This window comes from Poecilia reticulata, linkage group LG8 (genome assembly GCF_000633615.1).
Source record: "Poecilia reticulata strain Guanapo linkage group LG8, Guppy_female_1.0+MT, whole genome shotgun sequence".
Lineage (NCBI taxonomy): Eukaryota > Metazoa > Chordata > Actinopteri > Cyprinodontiformes > Poeciliidae > Poecilia > Poecilia reticulata.
The window spans coordinates 7,196,391-7,214,373 of record NC_024338.1 but is presented as its reverse complement, the minus strand read 5'-3'; the positions used below and the strand labels follow the sequence as shown (position 1 = coordinate 7,214,373).

At 38.1% G+C, this 17,983-nt stretch overlaps 1 protein-coding gene across 1 annotated transcript in view; it reads right to left on the bottom strand.

The window, feature by feature from the left end:
* Nucleotides 1-256: 256 nt before the first annotated feature.
* grb2b (growth factor receptor-bound protein 2b) overlaps nucleotides 257-17,983 on the bottom strand; it is a 31,073-nt gene continuing 13,346 nt past the window's right edge. Inside the window, exons 3-6 of the mRNA XM_008415458.2 lie at nucleotides 11,674-11,771; nucleotides 5,407-5,529; nucleotides 4,850-5,018; nucleotides 257-1,751 (exon numbers count right to left, since the gene is read on the bottom strand). Coding sequence (XP_008413680.1) covers nucleotides 1,566-1,751; nucleotides 4,850-5,018; nucleotides 5,407-5,529; nucleotides 11,674-11,771 — 576 coding nt within the window. The 3' untranslated portion in view covers nucleotides 257-1,565. The remainder of the gene's footprint in view (nucleotides 1,752-4,849; nucleotides 5,019-5,406; nucleotides 5,530-11,673; nucleotides 11,772-17,983) is intronic.

The following is a 17,983-nucleotide window of genomic DNA, read 5'->3' as shown; positions in this document are numbered from 1 at the left end:
TCTCAACTTTTAGCATTAAAAAAAGAAGAAAAGAAAAAACAATCTCAGTTTTCCAAAGTGTGAATCTGCCACTTGCAGATCTCACGACGCGATTATCTGAACTCAGCCCCTTTTGTTGCTTTGCAGGAGAGTGTCTGCTAACGCATGCATTTAATGTGTCTGAATATGACCGTTAACTACCTGTACATATAGACCACTCTCTCAAACTTTCTAGAAATGTATAGACAACACTAACTACTTCAGCATGTCTCGTTTCCTTTTTTTTTTTTTTTTTGTTGAAATCCCTTGTGGTGGTTGTATGGTTCAGTTTCTCCGACCGTGCTTCCCTCATATTTGTCTGTCGGTGCGATCAGCTACATTCACTGCCCAAAAAAAACAGAAAAAACCCCAGCGTGGCTCGCGATCGGTGTGTTAGCGTAGGCTGTGGCCGGCCTTTTTCCAGCACTGCCGGCTCTCACTGCCGGTCGTCGTTAGCTTCCTGACCAGACCGAACTCCTTCAGAGGACTAAACTTTACCGTACTTGCATGACAAAGCCAAGAAATCTTCTGAAAGCCTAAGAAAACGTCGTGTCGCGCTATCCGAGCGACCTCGGATAAGTTAAAGAAAGAAAAAAAAAAGAAGAAAAAAAGGGGAAATCAATGTCGACAGTTATCACATTCTAGAGCTACTAGGTCTTATCTAAGCTAACGAGAAGGTTGAACATAATTTACAAATGGGCAAAAAAAAAAATTGGAGAGGTAAAACAGACAAACATACAAATATATAATATATATTCTTAAAAAAATGGATTCTCTCTATACGTGATTCATTTATAAAGCCGACAGACGCACAACGCTCACATGCCGACGGTCTAGAACGTGGAAACTAGCTGCGATGTCGTAGATGGCTTCGCTTCTCTCTCTTTTTTTTTTGTACATTATTTAAAACAGGTTTTTTTTTTTAGCCTTTTCTCCATTTTTCTTTAAAACGACTTACGATTTTTAATTGGTAGACGATTCCTTGACGTGATCTTTAAAAAAAACAAAAAAACAAAACAACATGCGGCAAAGAAGTAAGGAGAAAAGAAAAGGAACAGAAACAGGCAGAATCTTAAGAAGTTGAGAAGACAGAAGCAGCTGTGGGAGCGGTTCAATCATTTGGTTATCTTCACGGTTGGTGCACTATGCTTTAGTTAAGTTTTTGTTTGTTTTGTTTTCTTTCTTCCCCCTCCCTCCTGTGTTTTGATTTCCCTCAGACAGTTCGGTCCTCGCCGAGGCGTTCAGCAGGGAGGCAAACTTTTCTCGGCGCGGATAGAGGTCGATTCCGCTCTGCTGCCGCCCACGTAGCTACGCCTACGGCAGCTCTACTCCTGTTTTCTCTCTCCGTCTCTTTTTTTTTTTCTTCAGTTTTTTTGCCTTCTTCGTGTTCGTTTTTTTTTTTATGGTCACCATGGGATGGCCGGGGCAGGGGGAGGAGGCAGGGGGGGTTGGTTGCAGGGTTGGATGGCAGGGTGGATGAGGTCAAGAACAATGATGATAATGGTGGTGATGGTTGCTGTTGTGTTGGTCTGAAATTTCTTTTCGTTTTACATGTTCCGATTGACGGGCGTGACGTAGTTGCGGGGGAACATGCCCGTCTGGCCGTGGCAGCCTCCTTTCCACCAGTTGGGGTCGGAGTTGTCCAGGACTTGGATGAAGTCGCCGCGTCTGAAGCCCAACTCGCCTTCCTCCTGCGGGTCAAAGTCGAAGAGCGCTTGCACGTACGTAGGGTGCTGAAGGGGAAGGAGAGAGACATTAAATGGGAAAATAATGATGATGGTTTTTCTGAAGTGACGGTTTGAATGTGTAGTAAGTCAAAAACTAGAGAGCACACTTAGACAAACAAGTGTCACCAGGGATGCACCGATCCACTTTCCCCCCCCCACTTCCGATAAGAGGTTAGGTAATAAAAATTAAAAATAAATTTCTGAATTGACAAAAAAATATATATATTTATGTTTGTTTGTTTTTTAAATGTACTGAAGCACAAATTTATTTAGTAACTCTTCACCAGTACAGCACATTTAAATACACCAGTAGTCACAAAATGCTAGCAGCAAACAATTTACATGGACAAACTTTTATAAGTTTGATCAAATATGTAAAAAGAACAACTTTCACTTTGTACAGTGCAATTATGAGTAGAACAGCCAATGTAAAATTAATAATAAAGTGAAACTGACAAAAGCAATAAGTCAATTACTTTGGTGAAATATATAAAACCAAATGTTTTTTCAAATGGTTCAAAAAGTGTTTTTAGGAATTCTAAATATAATGTAGAATGATAAAGCATGACGCTGTTCAGAGCATAAAGCAAAGAATTAGACTGAACAGATCTGTCTTTATGGATCGGACACATCGTCAACAGACCTACAATTTTTGTCCAATATTGGCAACAAAACAGATATTAATATTGGATCAGTGCATCTCTAATTTTGATGTCAAACAAGATAATTTCAAGACTTCTTTCACATTTAATGTGAAATGTATAATATACAGTTAAACTGAATAAAACAAATCTGAAACAAATAACATGAAATGGACTGCAGTCACCCTCGGTTTAAAAAACAACAACAAACCCCTCTATACTTTTGTAAAAAAAAAAAAAAAAAAGGTGTGAATTTGTCATCATACACACAATACTACATTAACAACCAACACACACACAAACTCAGCCTTTCCCTTTGTCTCACCTGCAGCATCATTTCATTTCTGAGTGGTTTGGGTTGCTTCCTCTCTGCCTTCCCCTGCCGCTGGCCCTCAAACTTGCAGCCTGCAACTTAACCACCACTAAATTTCCAGGGGTGTTTTCTGCCCCCCACCCTTTTTAAAGCAGGCCACCCTCAAACTACGGAGGAGGAGTTCAAACCGTGAAAGAGATTTAGACGGAACGCAAAAAAAATCCTTCATTGCTTTGGAATCCGATTGGTCGGAGAATCTGCACTGTCTTTGAAATCTGATGCAAAACAATTAGTCATTTTTTCCAATGTAACTGTTTTTGAAGAAATAAAAAAAAAAAAAGAGATACTCCAGGATCTTCACCAAATAAATAGTACAGATAAATGATGACCCCCCCCCCCGCCCCCATCAGCTCACTTTACCCAGCATTTAAACATCTTTTCAGTGTATGAAGATTTATATAGAGCATGTGCATGTAAGTTGTTTGCTGCTAGCATTTTGTGGCTTGTGGTCTGTGCAGAACGTGACAGATGTTTCTTTCTCGACGATGAATCTATACGCAATATAATACACAGAAGATACATTTTTATATTTATATACGAGGCTCAGGCCTTTATCTTAAAAAAAAAAGTAACAAAAAAAAACATAAAACATACACACCACAAAAAGACGACATTAAACTAGTAAAAGTATTTGCACTTTTTTCACCGTCTCAACCACAAATTTAATGTTTTTTTTAAGTTACTGACTCACAGAAAGTCCAATTGTGAAATAGAGGGAAAAATACGTGGTTTGAAATGTTTTAAATAACAACCCGAGGAGTGTGGGAAGGCATTTGTATTTACTGATCTAGTTTGAATGCGAGGATGAACAAGGAGAAAACTGTTGCTGAAAGAACGTCATCGGAAGTCTGGTTTTGTGTGATGCAAGGACTGCAACAGAAATGGGGAGGACAAATGGATGTCGTCAGACGAGAACCAAACTGAACCTTTAGCTGAGAAACGTTTGGCATGAGGAAGACGTTCCCACCTTTATGTTGGCGCTGTGGGGAGAGTTAATGGAGCTAAACGCAGGAGGAGCATGGGAAGAAAAACAACAATAACAGGCTGCACAAAACTCGAGTCTGGGGAAAAGTTCAACACTAAACAACGAGCCAGTCAGAATAACCACAAACAGTTTCACATGTAGGTGTTAAAATGATGCAGATAAAGTCCAGTTTTAAGCTCCACACTTTTCAGATTTCCAATATGTATAGAATATTCAAAGCCCCTGTATCGTCTTCCTTCTGGAGATGCACCGATCCGATGTCAATATCTTTATCAGTCCAGATATTGAAAAATATCCAAGTGGTATATTGTGACATTTGTGCCTGATCTGTGAGGGCAGATCTAGTCAGTGTAATTCTATGCTTTATGCTCTGAGCGACATCATACTTTATTATTTACTTTACATTATATTTAGAATTTCTTTCTGACTAATTTCAAAGGTTTGGTGTAGTTCATTTTTGCAAGTTTGACCAAAGGCAGTCAACTTATCGTTTCTGCCAGTGTCACTTTATTATTCATTTTACATTGACTATTCTACTCTTGATTGCACTGACTAAACAAAGTAAAGTTGTTGTTTTTACATGTTTGACCAGCTTGTGAAGCTGTGTGTGCCGTGCTGGCGCAGAGTTATTAAATAAATTTGGAATTCAGTACATTTATGTCTGAATTTAAAAAATAAAACGTTCTCAGTCAGTTCAGCAATGTTTTTCTGTATCGGATCATATCGTCCGATACTAAACATCAAATATCGGTATCAGAAGGGAGAAAACGTGGAGTGGTGCGTCTGTACTTCCTTCCATATCACAATTCAGCCCTATACTTTTGGTCCATCCAATAAATAATAATAAAAAAAAAATTTATAAAACACACTGGGGAAAAAAAGTTATAAATTTAAGTTTAAAAATACTTCTGCAAAGCAGATAAATTATACCAAGTTAATTAAAAGTCAATGTAATCTGGCTTAGTGGTTAAATGAGCAATGCTCTGCAAACCTTTTAACCACTAAAAAAACAAAAAAAAAAACCCCTAATGTTTAGTTTCTGTCACTGTACAAGAACTGTGTCAAACTGTTAGTTAAGGATGCGTCACAGGGTGTCATTTCGTACCTGGGTGATCTGCTCTATGTCTCGCAGGAAGATTTGCTGATTGCGGGAGACTGAAGTCGTGCGGTGGTAATCCACCAGCTCGTTGAGCGAGTTGAACTTCACCACCCAGAGGAAGTACTTCCCAGCCCCGTCACGAAGGACCTTGAAATGCTGGACATCATTACCAAACCTGGAAAAAGATAAAGGTGCAAAATTATAAACGCTGACAAAAAAAGAAAAGAAAAAAAAGAAGCAAAAAACAATTATCCCACAGTGGTGTTTAGATACACTGCATGCTACAGAGTAATTTTTGTTTTTAATCATCTGCCTGGATGGTTCAAAAAGGAAGGTAATTACAGTTCTTAAGTTTGGCACTCAAAACAAATCGAAGAAACATCGGTGACATCATGGCAGCACCACCAGGTTAAGGAAATGACAGCCACGCCAAATAGAAAAGTTCTTAGACCCAACATATAAGTGCTAGAAGCAGGAAATAAAAGCCGAGTTCGGAGGAAACTGAACCCTGACTCATATCTGCCATGTGTGTGACATCTGACATTTGACTTTGCTCTACTCACTTCACCGACAGGGAGAAGTCTCCTGGCGCACTCTCGCTCTCTCGGATGAGAAAAGCCCCGTCGTGCCTCTGTTTGTTTAGCATCTCCTCTGCTTTGGCGCGGGGAATCTTCCCGAAGAACCACCTGCAGAGGCAAACGCCACAAAAAAAAAGAAAGAAAGAAAAAGGCGCAAATATTATTTTACTGTCGTCATCAAAAGCCACTTCCGTCACTGTACTGTAGAAATTTGACTGCATACAAACAAATGGATTTAGCTTCAGGTTGACCTTTTTTGGAGAAAAAAAATGGAAGGAAATCCTGCTGGTCAACAGGTAGGAAGCAATAAACCCAAGATTTAAATAGCTGCAGAAAAAAATGGAGGAGCCGATGTTGAAACAGGAAACAAGGCCATTTGCTTTACATTGGTTTGGTTTCGTGTCAAAGCTCATATATTTAGCCGTGTTTCCCTCCTGTATGGAGCCACAGCTGCCAATAGCGATTTACTTCTTTAGCATAGAACGAGCTTCTGCATTTTACCCCCCCCCCCGTCAGTGAATGTGTCTGCTATGTCCTCCTTAAACTCCAAGTCATGCTGAGTAGGAGGGATTGCTGAAAATTAAGCCTGCACCGATCGCACTTCTCTGACCAATCACCAATTTTCAAAAAGCCTGACCTGCCGATTCCGATTCTGGACGATAACGATTTGTTTTTGTCTGAAAAGTTGCTAAATATAGCAACACAGTTGCTAAGTTGTCAACAGTGAGGTGACTATTGTTAACCATGGGCGGGTCTGTCAGTCATTTCTCACAAACAAGCCTGTGAATGATTTCTTTACACCTTTCCAAAAGCAGTGGATAAAATAAATTTGACAGTTAGTTGACTATTGTTGATATAATTGATAAATCAAGATTAATTTAATTAAGTTGATTCTATTAAATGTCTACTGTTTCTACATGCTCTTTCATGCATTAGTGACTTGATGCAGGTGGCCATTTAACTGAGAGAGAAAAACTTTTCACTGGCAAACTGGCATGATAACCTGACCTTAACTGTTGACTATGACTATGAATCTGGGTTCAAACATTTTAGGGAAGCAGCTTGAGGAGACATTTGTGACGAATTGAAACAGAATTCAACTGAACTGATGTCGCCACCATGTTGTAACATGTATGCAATCAAGCTAAAGAAACCCTCCCCCCCCCCGAATGAATCATGATTCATCGATTATAGAAATAACTGTCAATATAAGTAATCAATTAAACATTACATGGAGGGGAAAAAAAGAGACTCCAAAAATGGCAATTTGCTGAAAGAACAGTCATTAAGTCAAAATAGATACATTTTGCACTTAAGACAAAAAACCATCTTTGTCTGGAAATATGTTCCTCTCAGAACTTAATTGGCATCTTTTAGCTTCACCTGGTTCAAATTTTAAGCATATTATGCACATTTTGCTACCCATTAAAAAAATTTTTATTTTTTTTTAGGTGAATCCGTTGCTACAAATGATCAAGCATACACCAAAAGCAATACCATGGTGTTGTATTTCAGGCAATATAATGTTAATTTTCTCATTAAAAAAATAAAAAATAAAAATCCATATTTGCATCTTTTAATGCATTTCTAATATTGTACAAAAAAAAGCTTATGTGGTTAAATGAAAAACCTACAAAATGTTCAATTAAAAAATAAGTCAGGTTAATCGATTAAACGCCAGAATAATCGATTACTACGTAATCGATTGCTGCAGCCTTAAATCAAATGATAAGAATCAGTGCTTTCCTCCCATTGGAAACGTGCAGGTCTGTTTGAGGCATAGCTGGAAAAGCTACAGCATTAACCAGACCAGCACCGACTGTTCTAATGAAGCTGTCCTTCAACACACCCACAGCCAGACTAGTTATGTAACGATAATGGCAAAGCGAGTTTTATGGCTTCGCAGATTTAAAAACAGAACAACCTGTATGCTTCAAGGTCTACAATGAGCCGAGCAACATAATTATTTCTGCTTAAATCAGGTTTAAGCCATTAAAAGTGGTGTGAACTCAATTGATCTGCTCTGAGATTTGCAAAAAAGACAAATCATGTTAAGATTTTACACTTGTGTAAATAACCAGACGTCATCCAAAAGCTGGGATCCTGGCTCCCTCAAACGTCGCTGGGAATCAGTGATGAACTGGCCAACTCTTAATCCACTTTGCATCTCGACTTGGCAGGACAGAAAGTCTGCACATACTCCCTTTCCCTGTTAGATCGGCCCTGATAGCAGAGCAATTAATGCACCCAAAAAAAAAAAAAAAGAAAAGAAAAAAAAAGACGTTTAAAATCAGAACTACAATCGGCAAGATACATGCTACTGTTATGGTTACACACACACAAGTTTTCACGAGTCACAAAACGCAATCATTGTTCAGCAGGGTCAAAGATCTGTCTACAGACAGGCATGACTGATTGGGTGCTGAATCACACCATTGTGCTCTGTTACACAGCAAAGCAGTGTGAGCATGTCTATAGAGCTGTGTGGAAGCCTGGTACATTTGGAGCAGATTGTTAATATGACTGGAAAACTCCACAAGACAAACTGGGGGTTAAAAAATAACAAAAGACATCAGGCAAGGTCATGAGCACAACTACCAGAGCCAGAGGTTCAAAAGGTGTTGCTTCAAAGAATAATTATAGTGAAAGTTCATGTGTTGATGCAGCTGATGTTTACAGGTAGTGAAGCAGATAATTTAATATTTCACATGTGGATACAAGAGCATATGTTGGTACAGATGTTGCAAGGGGTTTGCCATTAGAAAAAATAAAAACATGATCACAAAGGAAAATTTGTTTTAGTGTTTAAAAAAAATACATAATTGGAACCCCTTTGTCCTCTAAGAAATAAAAAGAAAAAAGAGGTCACTTATTGATAATTTTTTGATCTGGAAACATTTTTTGTTGAAGTTTTCAAGATGGGCATGTCCTATGGTTAATGCATATTTATATTTTGAACTTGGGCTGTAGTGATACAATAACCTCACGATACACGATATTCTGCTCACAATACGATGTATATTGCGATATTCAGAAAACAATACAATTCAGCTGTAAATGTAGCAAAAAGTTAGGCCATAAATTTCACATTTCACCATGTATCCTCACCCTTTTTCGTATCAAAGTTTCTGATCAGAAGTAGGGAGCTCAAGAAATATACTGGCTCTAAATGCCAGATAAAAGTTCTGAAGATGATTGGAGCGGAGTTGCTCCTCCCTTTCCTGTTTCAACATGCTATCGCGCCAGTACATCTCATTTCTCGTATTTAAAGGGCTGCTGGGTGGTTCAGCTGGTAGAGGAAGCGCACCATAAGCAGAAGTTATACTCCTCAACATCAACGCGGTTGTCCTGGGTTCGGTTCCCGGTCTCGGGCCATTTGCTGCAAGTCTTCTCCTATTTCCTACCTACTTCCTGTCAAATTACTGTTAAATGAAGACATGTTCAAGGAGTGGAGGGGGAAAATATCTCAATTCCGTTAAAATGAAAACTGGAGATGTTGGTATTAATTTAGTGCAGTGAGCAACAGCAAAGGAAAAAATAACAGAAAAATGGATGAACAAGTCAAAACCATTCTTATTCTTTTGTTTCCTCAAAGTTTTTGCTGACTACGCCACACAGAGACCTGTTGTCATAGCAACTGACTGACAACAGCTCCACTGTTTATCGTGAGAACATTCAGCCTGCTACAATATTATGTTTTCTGGCTTGATGTTTATTTTGCGATTAATAAGTGACTGAATACAGAGGAGGTCGATTAGCTAATTTAAACACTTGTGCTGCTGATGGTTTTTCAGAGTTAGTGTGAGGGCCACCTTTATTTTTCTTCTTTCCGAATCAAACCACACAACATTCTGCAGCACATCTACATGTTAAGGTTATCAAAGTCAAGCTAGCATAACCGACCTTGTAACGTGTCTGTAGGCTGGAATCTATAGGATGTCAGCTATTACCGTTAACATAAAAGTGTTTTTTAAAAGTAAAATTGGCTAAACGTCTGGGACAATACAATATGTAAGAGTGCTAAATAACCAGGCTCTGCTACTTAGCTAGGTAATATTAGCAAAGCAAGATGTGATATCTTGTGGAAAAAGCAAAATCAACTTAAGCGTTTCAATGTAAACTCTTAAAACAACCTACTGTTTAATCTAAGTGGCTTTTAAATATTTTCTTAGTCTTTTTTAACTGCCAACACAAATATTGGCTGTATTCAATAAAAAATAAATAAAAAATATTGATATTAAATCTGTGACATGATTTATAATTTTTTTTTGTTCAAATATTTTGATAATATTTTTACCCAAAGTAATAAAACAATGAATCTCCCTTATCAGCTCTTGTCTAGTTGTAACGTTCGAGTCCATGTTAAATTATTAATGCATTTTGTTATTGCATTTCCTTTTCCTTCAATTATTTTTCCCTTCTTTCTTTCCCTTAATTTCTTCCTTCACACTCTTTTCCTTATGATCATTTTATAATCTTTCTCAGAAGTATAGTTATATTTTTGTTTTGACTGTTATAAGGCAATAGACTACATGTGAACACTATTTCAAATGTGGAAATTAGTTTGGTGATGCCTAATGTCATGTAAATGTTACTTTCTTGAGAATTAATAAAGATATAATTAAAAAAAAAATTAATACACATTTCAACCAGAAATGTTGATCAAAAACCAAACAATAGATCTACAGAAAGCAACCATTTCAAATTTTGTTGCTATAAATCCCAGGCTACATATAAACAAATGAACCAAGGCTCTTCTTACTGTAAAATACAAGGGACGGTGGTCCAAATATTTTACTGCCAAGACAACAACTGGCCACCAGCACCGACGAAAAGAGAGAGATTTGAGAGTAAAGAAGGACACGCCCAGCAGAGTGAGAGCCATCCTTCCACAAAGTTACTTCTGACGGCACCACAGCAACGATGCAGTGAGGTCAATATTCAATTAAGTGTAAGAGGCTCTGAGCACATTATTAAACAGAGAGGTAATCTGGCACTCAATGTGGGTCCAGAGGGAAACGTGTCCAAGGATCCTGCCAAGATTTATCTGAAGAAGCTGCAGGCAAACTATACCTTGCATGCAACTGGTTCTTAGTCCGAAACGTAAAGCTTTTATCAACAGATGTGTGTTTTAGATTATTTGATGCGACAGCAAATGCTACCAATTTCTTGCATTCGGAGGTTGCCATGTAAAATGCTCAAAAGCTATCAGGGAACTCTGGTTGGCTACTTAAAGCATGTCTTGTAGAATTTTCAGCTTTTGATGCCAAAATTTAATAGAAATTCACACATCAACCCATCTTCATCTATTATTCTCAAAGCAACAGTCACTGTCACTAATCAAGCATTTTGAAAACTCTCCATACAAAAAAAAAAAAAAAGTAAATGCAGCATCATAGTGAAAGTAAAAAAAAAAGCATAATCAAACTATTTGAAAAAAGTACGACATTCACAATCAGAGATGTTACATTCATAGACGCAGAAGTAAAAGTAACTATCAATCTTTTTAAGAGACTCGTGTAAGAGGAAAAAAAAAAAACAGGCCCACTGTCATCAAAATTGCAAAGCTCTGATTTGGCTGTCATTTAAATATTTTGAGAATTACTATTATTAAAAAATGATTAACAGAGAAACGGGTTGGCTGAAGAGGCTTGTTAATGCCGTCAACAAGGAGTGAGTAAATTAGCTGCTTTGGCAAACATTTTATTCAAATCTATGTTGTTTTTTTTACCTGTTCCACTTCAACTCAGATCGATAAATATCGATTTCTCAACGTTAAATCTACATGAGTGCTGTGTCCAATGTGTAAAACCAGTTCTTAAAAGGCTCTGCTCAGCATCAGAGGACACATACCGAGTAGTCAGATTATCATTTTTCCAAAACAGAGCTTATTATTTGCCAATACTTTCGCTAAGCTAACATACCATTTTAAAAAGTGAGCAGGCGGACTGCACCAGAGTGATTAGAAGACACTTTTACTGCTGGACTTTTCACATTTGTCTGTGGCTGGAAGGAGTTTCAAAGTCTGATTCACTGTTAGCCACCGTATTATACGGCTGAAAACAATGATTAAAAATGCATTTTAAAATATTACCACAAATCAGAAATCACGATGAAAATATTGATGTCACTTTTATAATATGTCATCCAGATCTACAATCAACCAAATGCAGCAGGGTTCTTTCTGATAAATGCTTTAAAAAGGAAAATTAATGACACTTCTTACACACAACAGCTACATTTAATACTTACGGATGGGGTTTCATCTCTATGTAATTCTTGGGAATGAATCCATCTTTCCCATTTAGTTCTGCCTTATACCAGTTCTGATCGCACTCTTCATTTAACACCTGAAAGCACAGAAAGAAAAACAAGTCAGTCAAACTCTGTCTAAGCAAAAAAAGAAGATACAGAAATGTTTGTCTTAACCTGGATAAACAGAAGGCTAGACATGACACAATATGGCAACTGAATTGAATTGATGAAAGAAGGAAGTGGAGAAATCTGTTTCAAAAGAGGGACTTTTGAGAAAAAGCTGCTGGAGCTTTTTTTTTTTTGTTGTTTTTTTAAGCAGAGTCTGTCATAAACTGTCCAGGGAGAAACACTGGAAGCTATCCTTTTACAATGCAAAACAGGAAAAGAAATGTTTTATTCATTTGATGCAACCTCCACAAACCATGTTATGTCGCTTCAGTTTACAGAGCCAAGTTTGCATTTAACATCGTCTCCATTTTCCATCTCGGTTACTAGAGCCTTCCAAAAACAAAAAAAAAAAACAGCAGAAGGAACCGAGGTGGCAGACGAGGCTTCGAAAAATACGTCTGTGAATGTTTCCATTAAGCAATTTAAGGTAAATGGTTATGTAGCTAGTGATGTAGCTAAGGATTGTGGGGAGTTTAACTGAAGCATAGAAGCAGTGGTGAATTCAGAACTGCGTTTTGTTTTTGTTTTTTTACCCCAAGGTGTCAAAAGGGTAGTGAAAGTTATACAGCAGAGGTAATTACTGGCAATAAAAGCAATATTTATATCGGATATCAATATCAGTCCAAATTTTCAGATCGGCGCATCCCTAAAATAAAGAGAACTGTATTCAGTTTTTCTTTTCTTCAATTCTTATCCAGAACTTAAATTCCTTTTTTTTCTCTCTCTCCCAAAACTGACTATGAACCCTGAAGAGGAATGTGTTTTTTTGTCCTAATTAGACTCACTGCTTATCGTGTTAAGAGACAGAGTGTGAGGTCTCGGATGAACTTTCCTAAATAAAGCCAATGAATTGTTTTGATAACAGCAGAAGTGTAACAGGGTGAACGAGAAACATAAAATAAATAGAAACATACTAAAGGAAAAGTCTGCCATTTTCTCATTCTATTGCCTCTTAAATGCATAATCTACGGTTTGCCAATCCCAGCTGTTGGATTGGTTAATGTGCTGTCGAGTGACTGTGGTCTATTTGCTCCTTTGACCCCTCAGAATGCCAGCTGTCCCTGGTCTTCCCCCAGCTGCTAATTCTGCATAAGACCAGCATTACAGGATGAGGGAGTGACCCTGGACCAGAACCAAAGATCAGTCATAAGCAGAAGTGGGTCAAAGTACATGTGTCCGTATTCACACGCGTGACAGTGACTTTACTGGCAATTCTATTTAGAATGTAAAGAGAGGTACCAGATATTATAGGGGCAGGTACTTTGGTCCAGTCTGAGCCAAACAGTAAAAGAAAGCTAAAAAACAAAAAGTCGCAGAGAAAAATCAAACAACATATGTAAGAGTTACTAGGTCGCACTAACACTACTCTTCGGTGTGGAAGTTATTATTGCCCGAAGACTCAAAGTTAGCTCCAATAATGTGTTTAAGCATGAAGATGAAACTGAAGTGTAAGAAACCATTTTACAAAACAAGTATCTCATCTAACAGAAGCCTGTTGGCTCTTCATTCAGGTAGCTACAAATAGCTAAACCTTGACAGGTTCTGGTTGTTTGGCTTCTTTGCCATTTTGCATTTAAACACAGTTGTTACATTCACAGGTAAAGCATTTAGTTAAGGTTTGTGATCCCAACCACGCTAATATACTTACAGAAGTAATAACTTACTACAGTTATTATGAATGCAAATCACTGTCCTGATACTAAACAGTGCACAATGTTAAATCCAAATAGTTTTCTATTTTTCCCTCCAAACTTGTCCTCTGCATATCATAGAAGGCTAAAAATATAAGCAGGTTAGAGCTTTTTTTTTTTTTTGTTAAATTGCTATAAAAAAAAAAAAAGCATGAGGCTCATGACCCTGACTTTTGGTTGAGCTAACTAAAATTTTCACCAAGTCAGCATCAAGGGTCAATATGTTGCCTTTATTTATTCAAGTTGCCCACCCCCCAATGTCTTTCACACCGTTTAGAAAATGCACATGTTTGCTCATTGCCGTTTTTAGCATTCAGTTTATTTTCTCAAGAGGTCCTCAAAGACCCCACACATCCATATCTGTGACCCCAAGTGAAGTCCTGTCCCTGTTTGGGAACCACTACACTTTGTCAGAACATTTGTTTTGTGCTTTGGCAACAAAATTATTTTCCAAGGTGCACATTTATCAGCTTTTATAAGAAACAAAAAAGTCCTGCCTGTGTACAGTAAAGCTAAACTTGAGGGCTAGTCCAGTGCCTGGAGCGCACAGTCATGAGCATCATGTGACGCTCAGAGTGACCGCCTGGCTTTAGCTCTGAATGCTGAAGTGAAACTAATCCAAAGATTCAGGTTCATCATGAAGTCTGCCTTCCCTGAGAGAGGAAGCAGGGGGTTTGGCAGCCTTGAGAAAGAGGAAAATGTGTGGAATATTTGAATAATTTGTATATATTTTAGGCTTAAAATGTGTTGGAGTTACAACCTTGAGTAGGGAAAACCAAAGATCGTTTTTCTGCATTTTGAGTGCAGTAAAAGCCAAGGGGAATGTCTGTCAAAAACCCCCACTAAATTCTGCACTAGAGGAGTTTTAAATGATATTCATGGAGTACATTTCTGAAGTTACTACAGCAACACACTGCAGAACTCAACATATATGGTAAAGTTTTTTTTTTAATTGTTTTATTTATGTAATCATCTTCCACCAGCTGAGGAAGTTTTGTTGAGCAGTTCCTGAAGCGCTGGGCTAATTCTGGGATGCTTCCTCTACGTTTTGATAGGACCTGTTAATTCAGCTCATTACATAATCCAGCTCAGTTCCCGTTGACGTGCGAGTGCACAGGTTTGCATAAAAACTTGTTCTTCTGCGTCGCCAGTCTTGCTACGGAGGTTGTAAAATATAACGTGTTCCAGTTGCACTAAAGCAGCTCGCTCTACACCATACGTGATGGGATCATATGCAAAGCATTTTGTGAAGTGCACAAACTTCTGACCACTTCTTTATGCATCCCAAAAAAAAAGAAAAAAAAAAGAAAACGTGACGCAGGTTCATGTGGGGAGGGGGAAGAGAAATAATATTTGCTAGGTTGGCTTTTTTCTTTCTTTAAAAAAACTAAACAAAACAGGAACTGTATTTTTGCTTTGCATGAACTTGGGAGCTCTAAACCCAACCACTTCCATTCACTCGTGCATTCACTCATCTGATTTTTAGATTTTTGTTTTGGGTCTGTTTTAATCTGGTTGAAGCACAATAGCTGTAGGAGTTTCACTTTGACAGGCTATGGTCTCGGCCTGGGATTATCTCCTCCACAGCTGCCACTGTCCCCACCTCCGCCTTCCCTCAGAAGCCTGCAATCTAAAAATAATATAGCATTTCTAGCCACAAACCCATGTGTGTGTCAAACATGAGCATGTGCCACATCAGACTCAAGCGTGGAACTTATTAGTCAGGAAGTCCTGCGAAAATATTCACTCGAATAATCTGATGAATCACATGCAGAGACACCAGTTTGATCTTTTTCGGCTTCATCAAATTTTGAGCGATATGGGGAAAGAAAAGAGAGAGAGTTGCAGCACAAAATGATTCCYTCCTTTTGTCTCCTTCTGTTACGAGGTYAGTGACACGTGTGTGGCTGTTGTAGTTTACCCTACAATAGACCCGTGTTTATTCTCTGCCCGGCAAGAGTTAGGGACCTCTGCGTTTGTTTGGATTTCGGCAGGATATGAGCGCCGAGTAAAAGACTATTACACCAGATCTATATTTGTCCTTCCTGGCAACCTCATGCAATTGTCATGAGGCGTTGGAGAACTACATGTTGCTCAGAGATGCACTCAACGTAAAAGTTGCAGTTGCAGAGATAAAAGAAAAATCTGCACAACCTGAATCAAACCAGGAGCAGGGATTACCTCGAGTATGAATTAATCGGACTTTTGCAGCGGGTTGGGCCCAAGCATCAAGACAGATGAGCTAAAGCTTCACCGGGACCTTTGAGTCCAAAGTGTACCACGTCCAAAACGCTGGGTTTAATGGACCCATCAAAACTCCTTATGTCGCCTGTTTGCACACAATAAAGCAATCTTGATGTCCATAAAGCAGTGCTTGTTCATTTACTCAGACGGCGCAGCAGATACAACTTCCATATGTGAAGTCGAACATTGCTATACRGATTTTTACAGTCATATCCGGGTAATTGGAGTCACAAAACAGTGTGATATGTAATAATGGAAGGACCAGACAAAGATAACTGAACACATTAGCAGAAGGAGCAGCAAGCCATTTATTCCAGTCAGAGCCGTTTCTTCTAACAGTGGCTTATATGTTCGGCAGCTTAAAACAGACCCTTAAGCAAAAAACAGTTATAATTGTTATTATGGCTAAACCTCTGATTATTAGTGTTGCTTTTTGGTTCATTTTCACTTTTTCCACAGTGCCTTAAGAGTGCTTCCATTTTGGATCATAAGATTCCCAATAAAAAGGGTTTGGAAGATGCTTCTGTCTTTATTGTAAGGAAAAAGAAAATKGACAAGCGATCATTCAGATAATACGTATGTTAGTCTGTCATATTTCCTGTGTCATTATCGATSGGAGTTCAAATATTTACGCTGATGTCTTGTGTAATTTTGCTGAGGCAAAATCAGATATAGCCGTCAGTATTTAGAAAGTAATGTTGAGCTATCAAATTCATTTTGTCGTTTTTGTTAGGAAAGATTAAAAGTTGTTAGCTCTGTGATACTAACAAATGCCTTAAAAGTCCCTAAAAACGRAACTTCACGTTCATGGATCTCAGCAAGCTATCATGGCTAACTAGAGAGGCAAATCTCTCATTGCCTAGCGATTCGATGCAGATTTTTTATGAATGTAATGCGTCTGACAATAGGCACAGACCTATTGTCAAAGAAAAAAACCCCCCATCTATTTAAAATGATCCTTTAAGGTTCCATACTGCGATATACTCACTAATAGAAGCGGCAAAATTTACAACTTAAGTCCAAAGACAAGCTCCGTCTCCAGGCAGCTAACTTCAGACTAGCGCCAGCAGCAATTAGCAAACACCTGGTGGAACTACGCRTCTGCTTAAGCTATCATCCAAACTACTCCTCAGTAAAAGTCTCCTAAGAAGCGGCATTACAGCAAAGCATTGTTGTGAGGAAATGATGGAAGGGTGGGAGTTTCTTAAAGAGACAGGCCAATTTCAAGGTGATGCAAGGTCAAATTTATTTTTATCATTATTATTATTATTTTTTTATCTAAGCAGCATTAGCATAACAATTGGAGAACACAGTTACTTGATTGCCACTTTTTAAAGTAAACCTTTGTGGTTGACTGGAACCATTTGTCTATTAAAGTATTTTTTAAAAAGGAGAAGCAAGAAGAAAAAATAAAAAAAAATCACATCCAAAACAGGACAAGCTAGCATCATCCTTTTCAACTGAAACTACATGAGAGAATGAAGTAACATCTCACCCATCACTATTTATACAAACATCAGGTGTTTATGATTCACGTTTTATAATCAGAAGTGGCAGAAAACAAAGCCACCACACACACTTTTCTAACTTCACAAGAAATATGTTTTGATTTCCTTTTATTTTTCATCTGAAATTTACCCTAAACTCAACTCGCACCACATCGTTGACAAAGAAGTATAACTGAAGTCCTGCAGGAAATTGTGGCGTAGCATTTTGACACACTAACTGCCCACAACTCAATAAAAAAGTGTGCACCAACAGAAGACAAACTAAGCTCCYGTTTGACCCAGCCGTCAACTACTTAGGAGTTTGAATTTTGGATTAAAAGAATGAATCTGCTGCCATGCTGGAACGCCACCTCGACTCGACTCATGTAAACACAAACGAATTGACACAAAACGTTTTTATATACCTCAATATTCTCAACCTTAACATTGAAATTAAGATGAATAAAAAGATGTACACCCTATTAAAACATTTTTTTTCTCAGTTAAATTACACCGACTATAGGGATACAAAGTAGAATTTTATCTTCAGTAGAGGATCTGTGGGTTAGCAGGAAGTGAGATTTCATCATCAAACAATTGTAATAAAGACAACAAAGTGATTATTTCTTATATACAGACAGCAGTGAGGATCCCAGTGACAGCTTCACATCTTTGAATGATTCACGCCCACAACAGCTACCAGTCAGCACAGCAAGA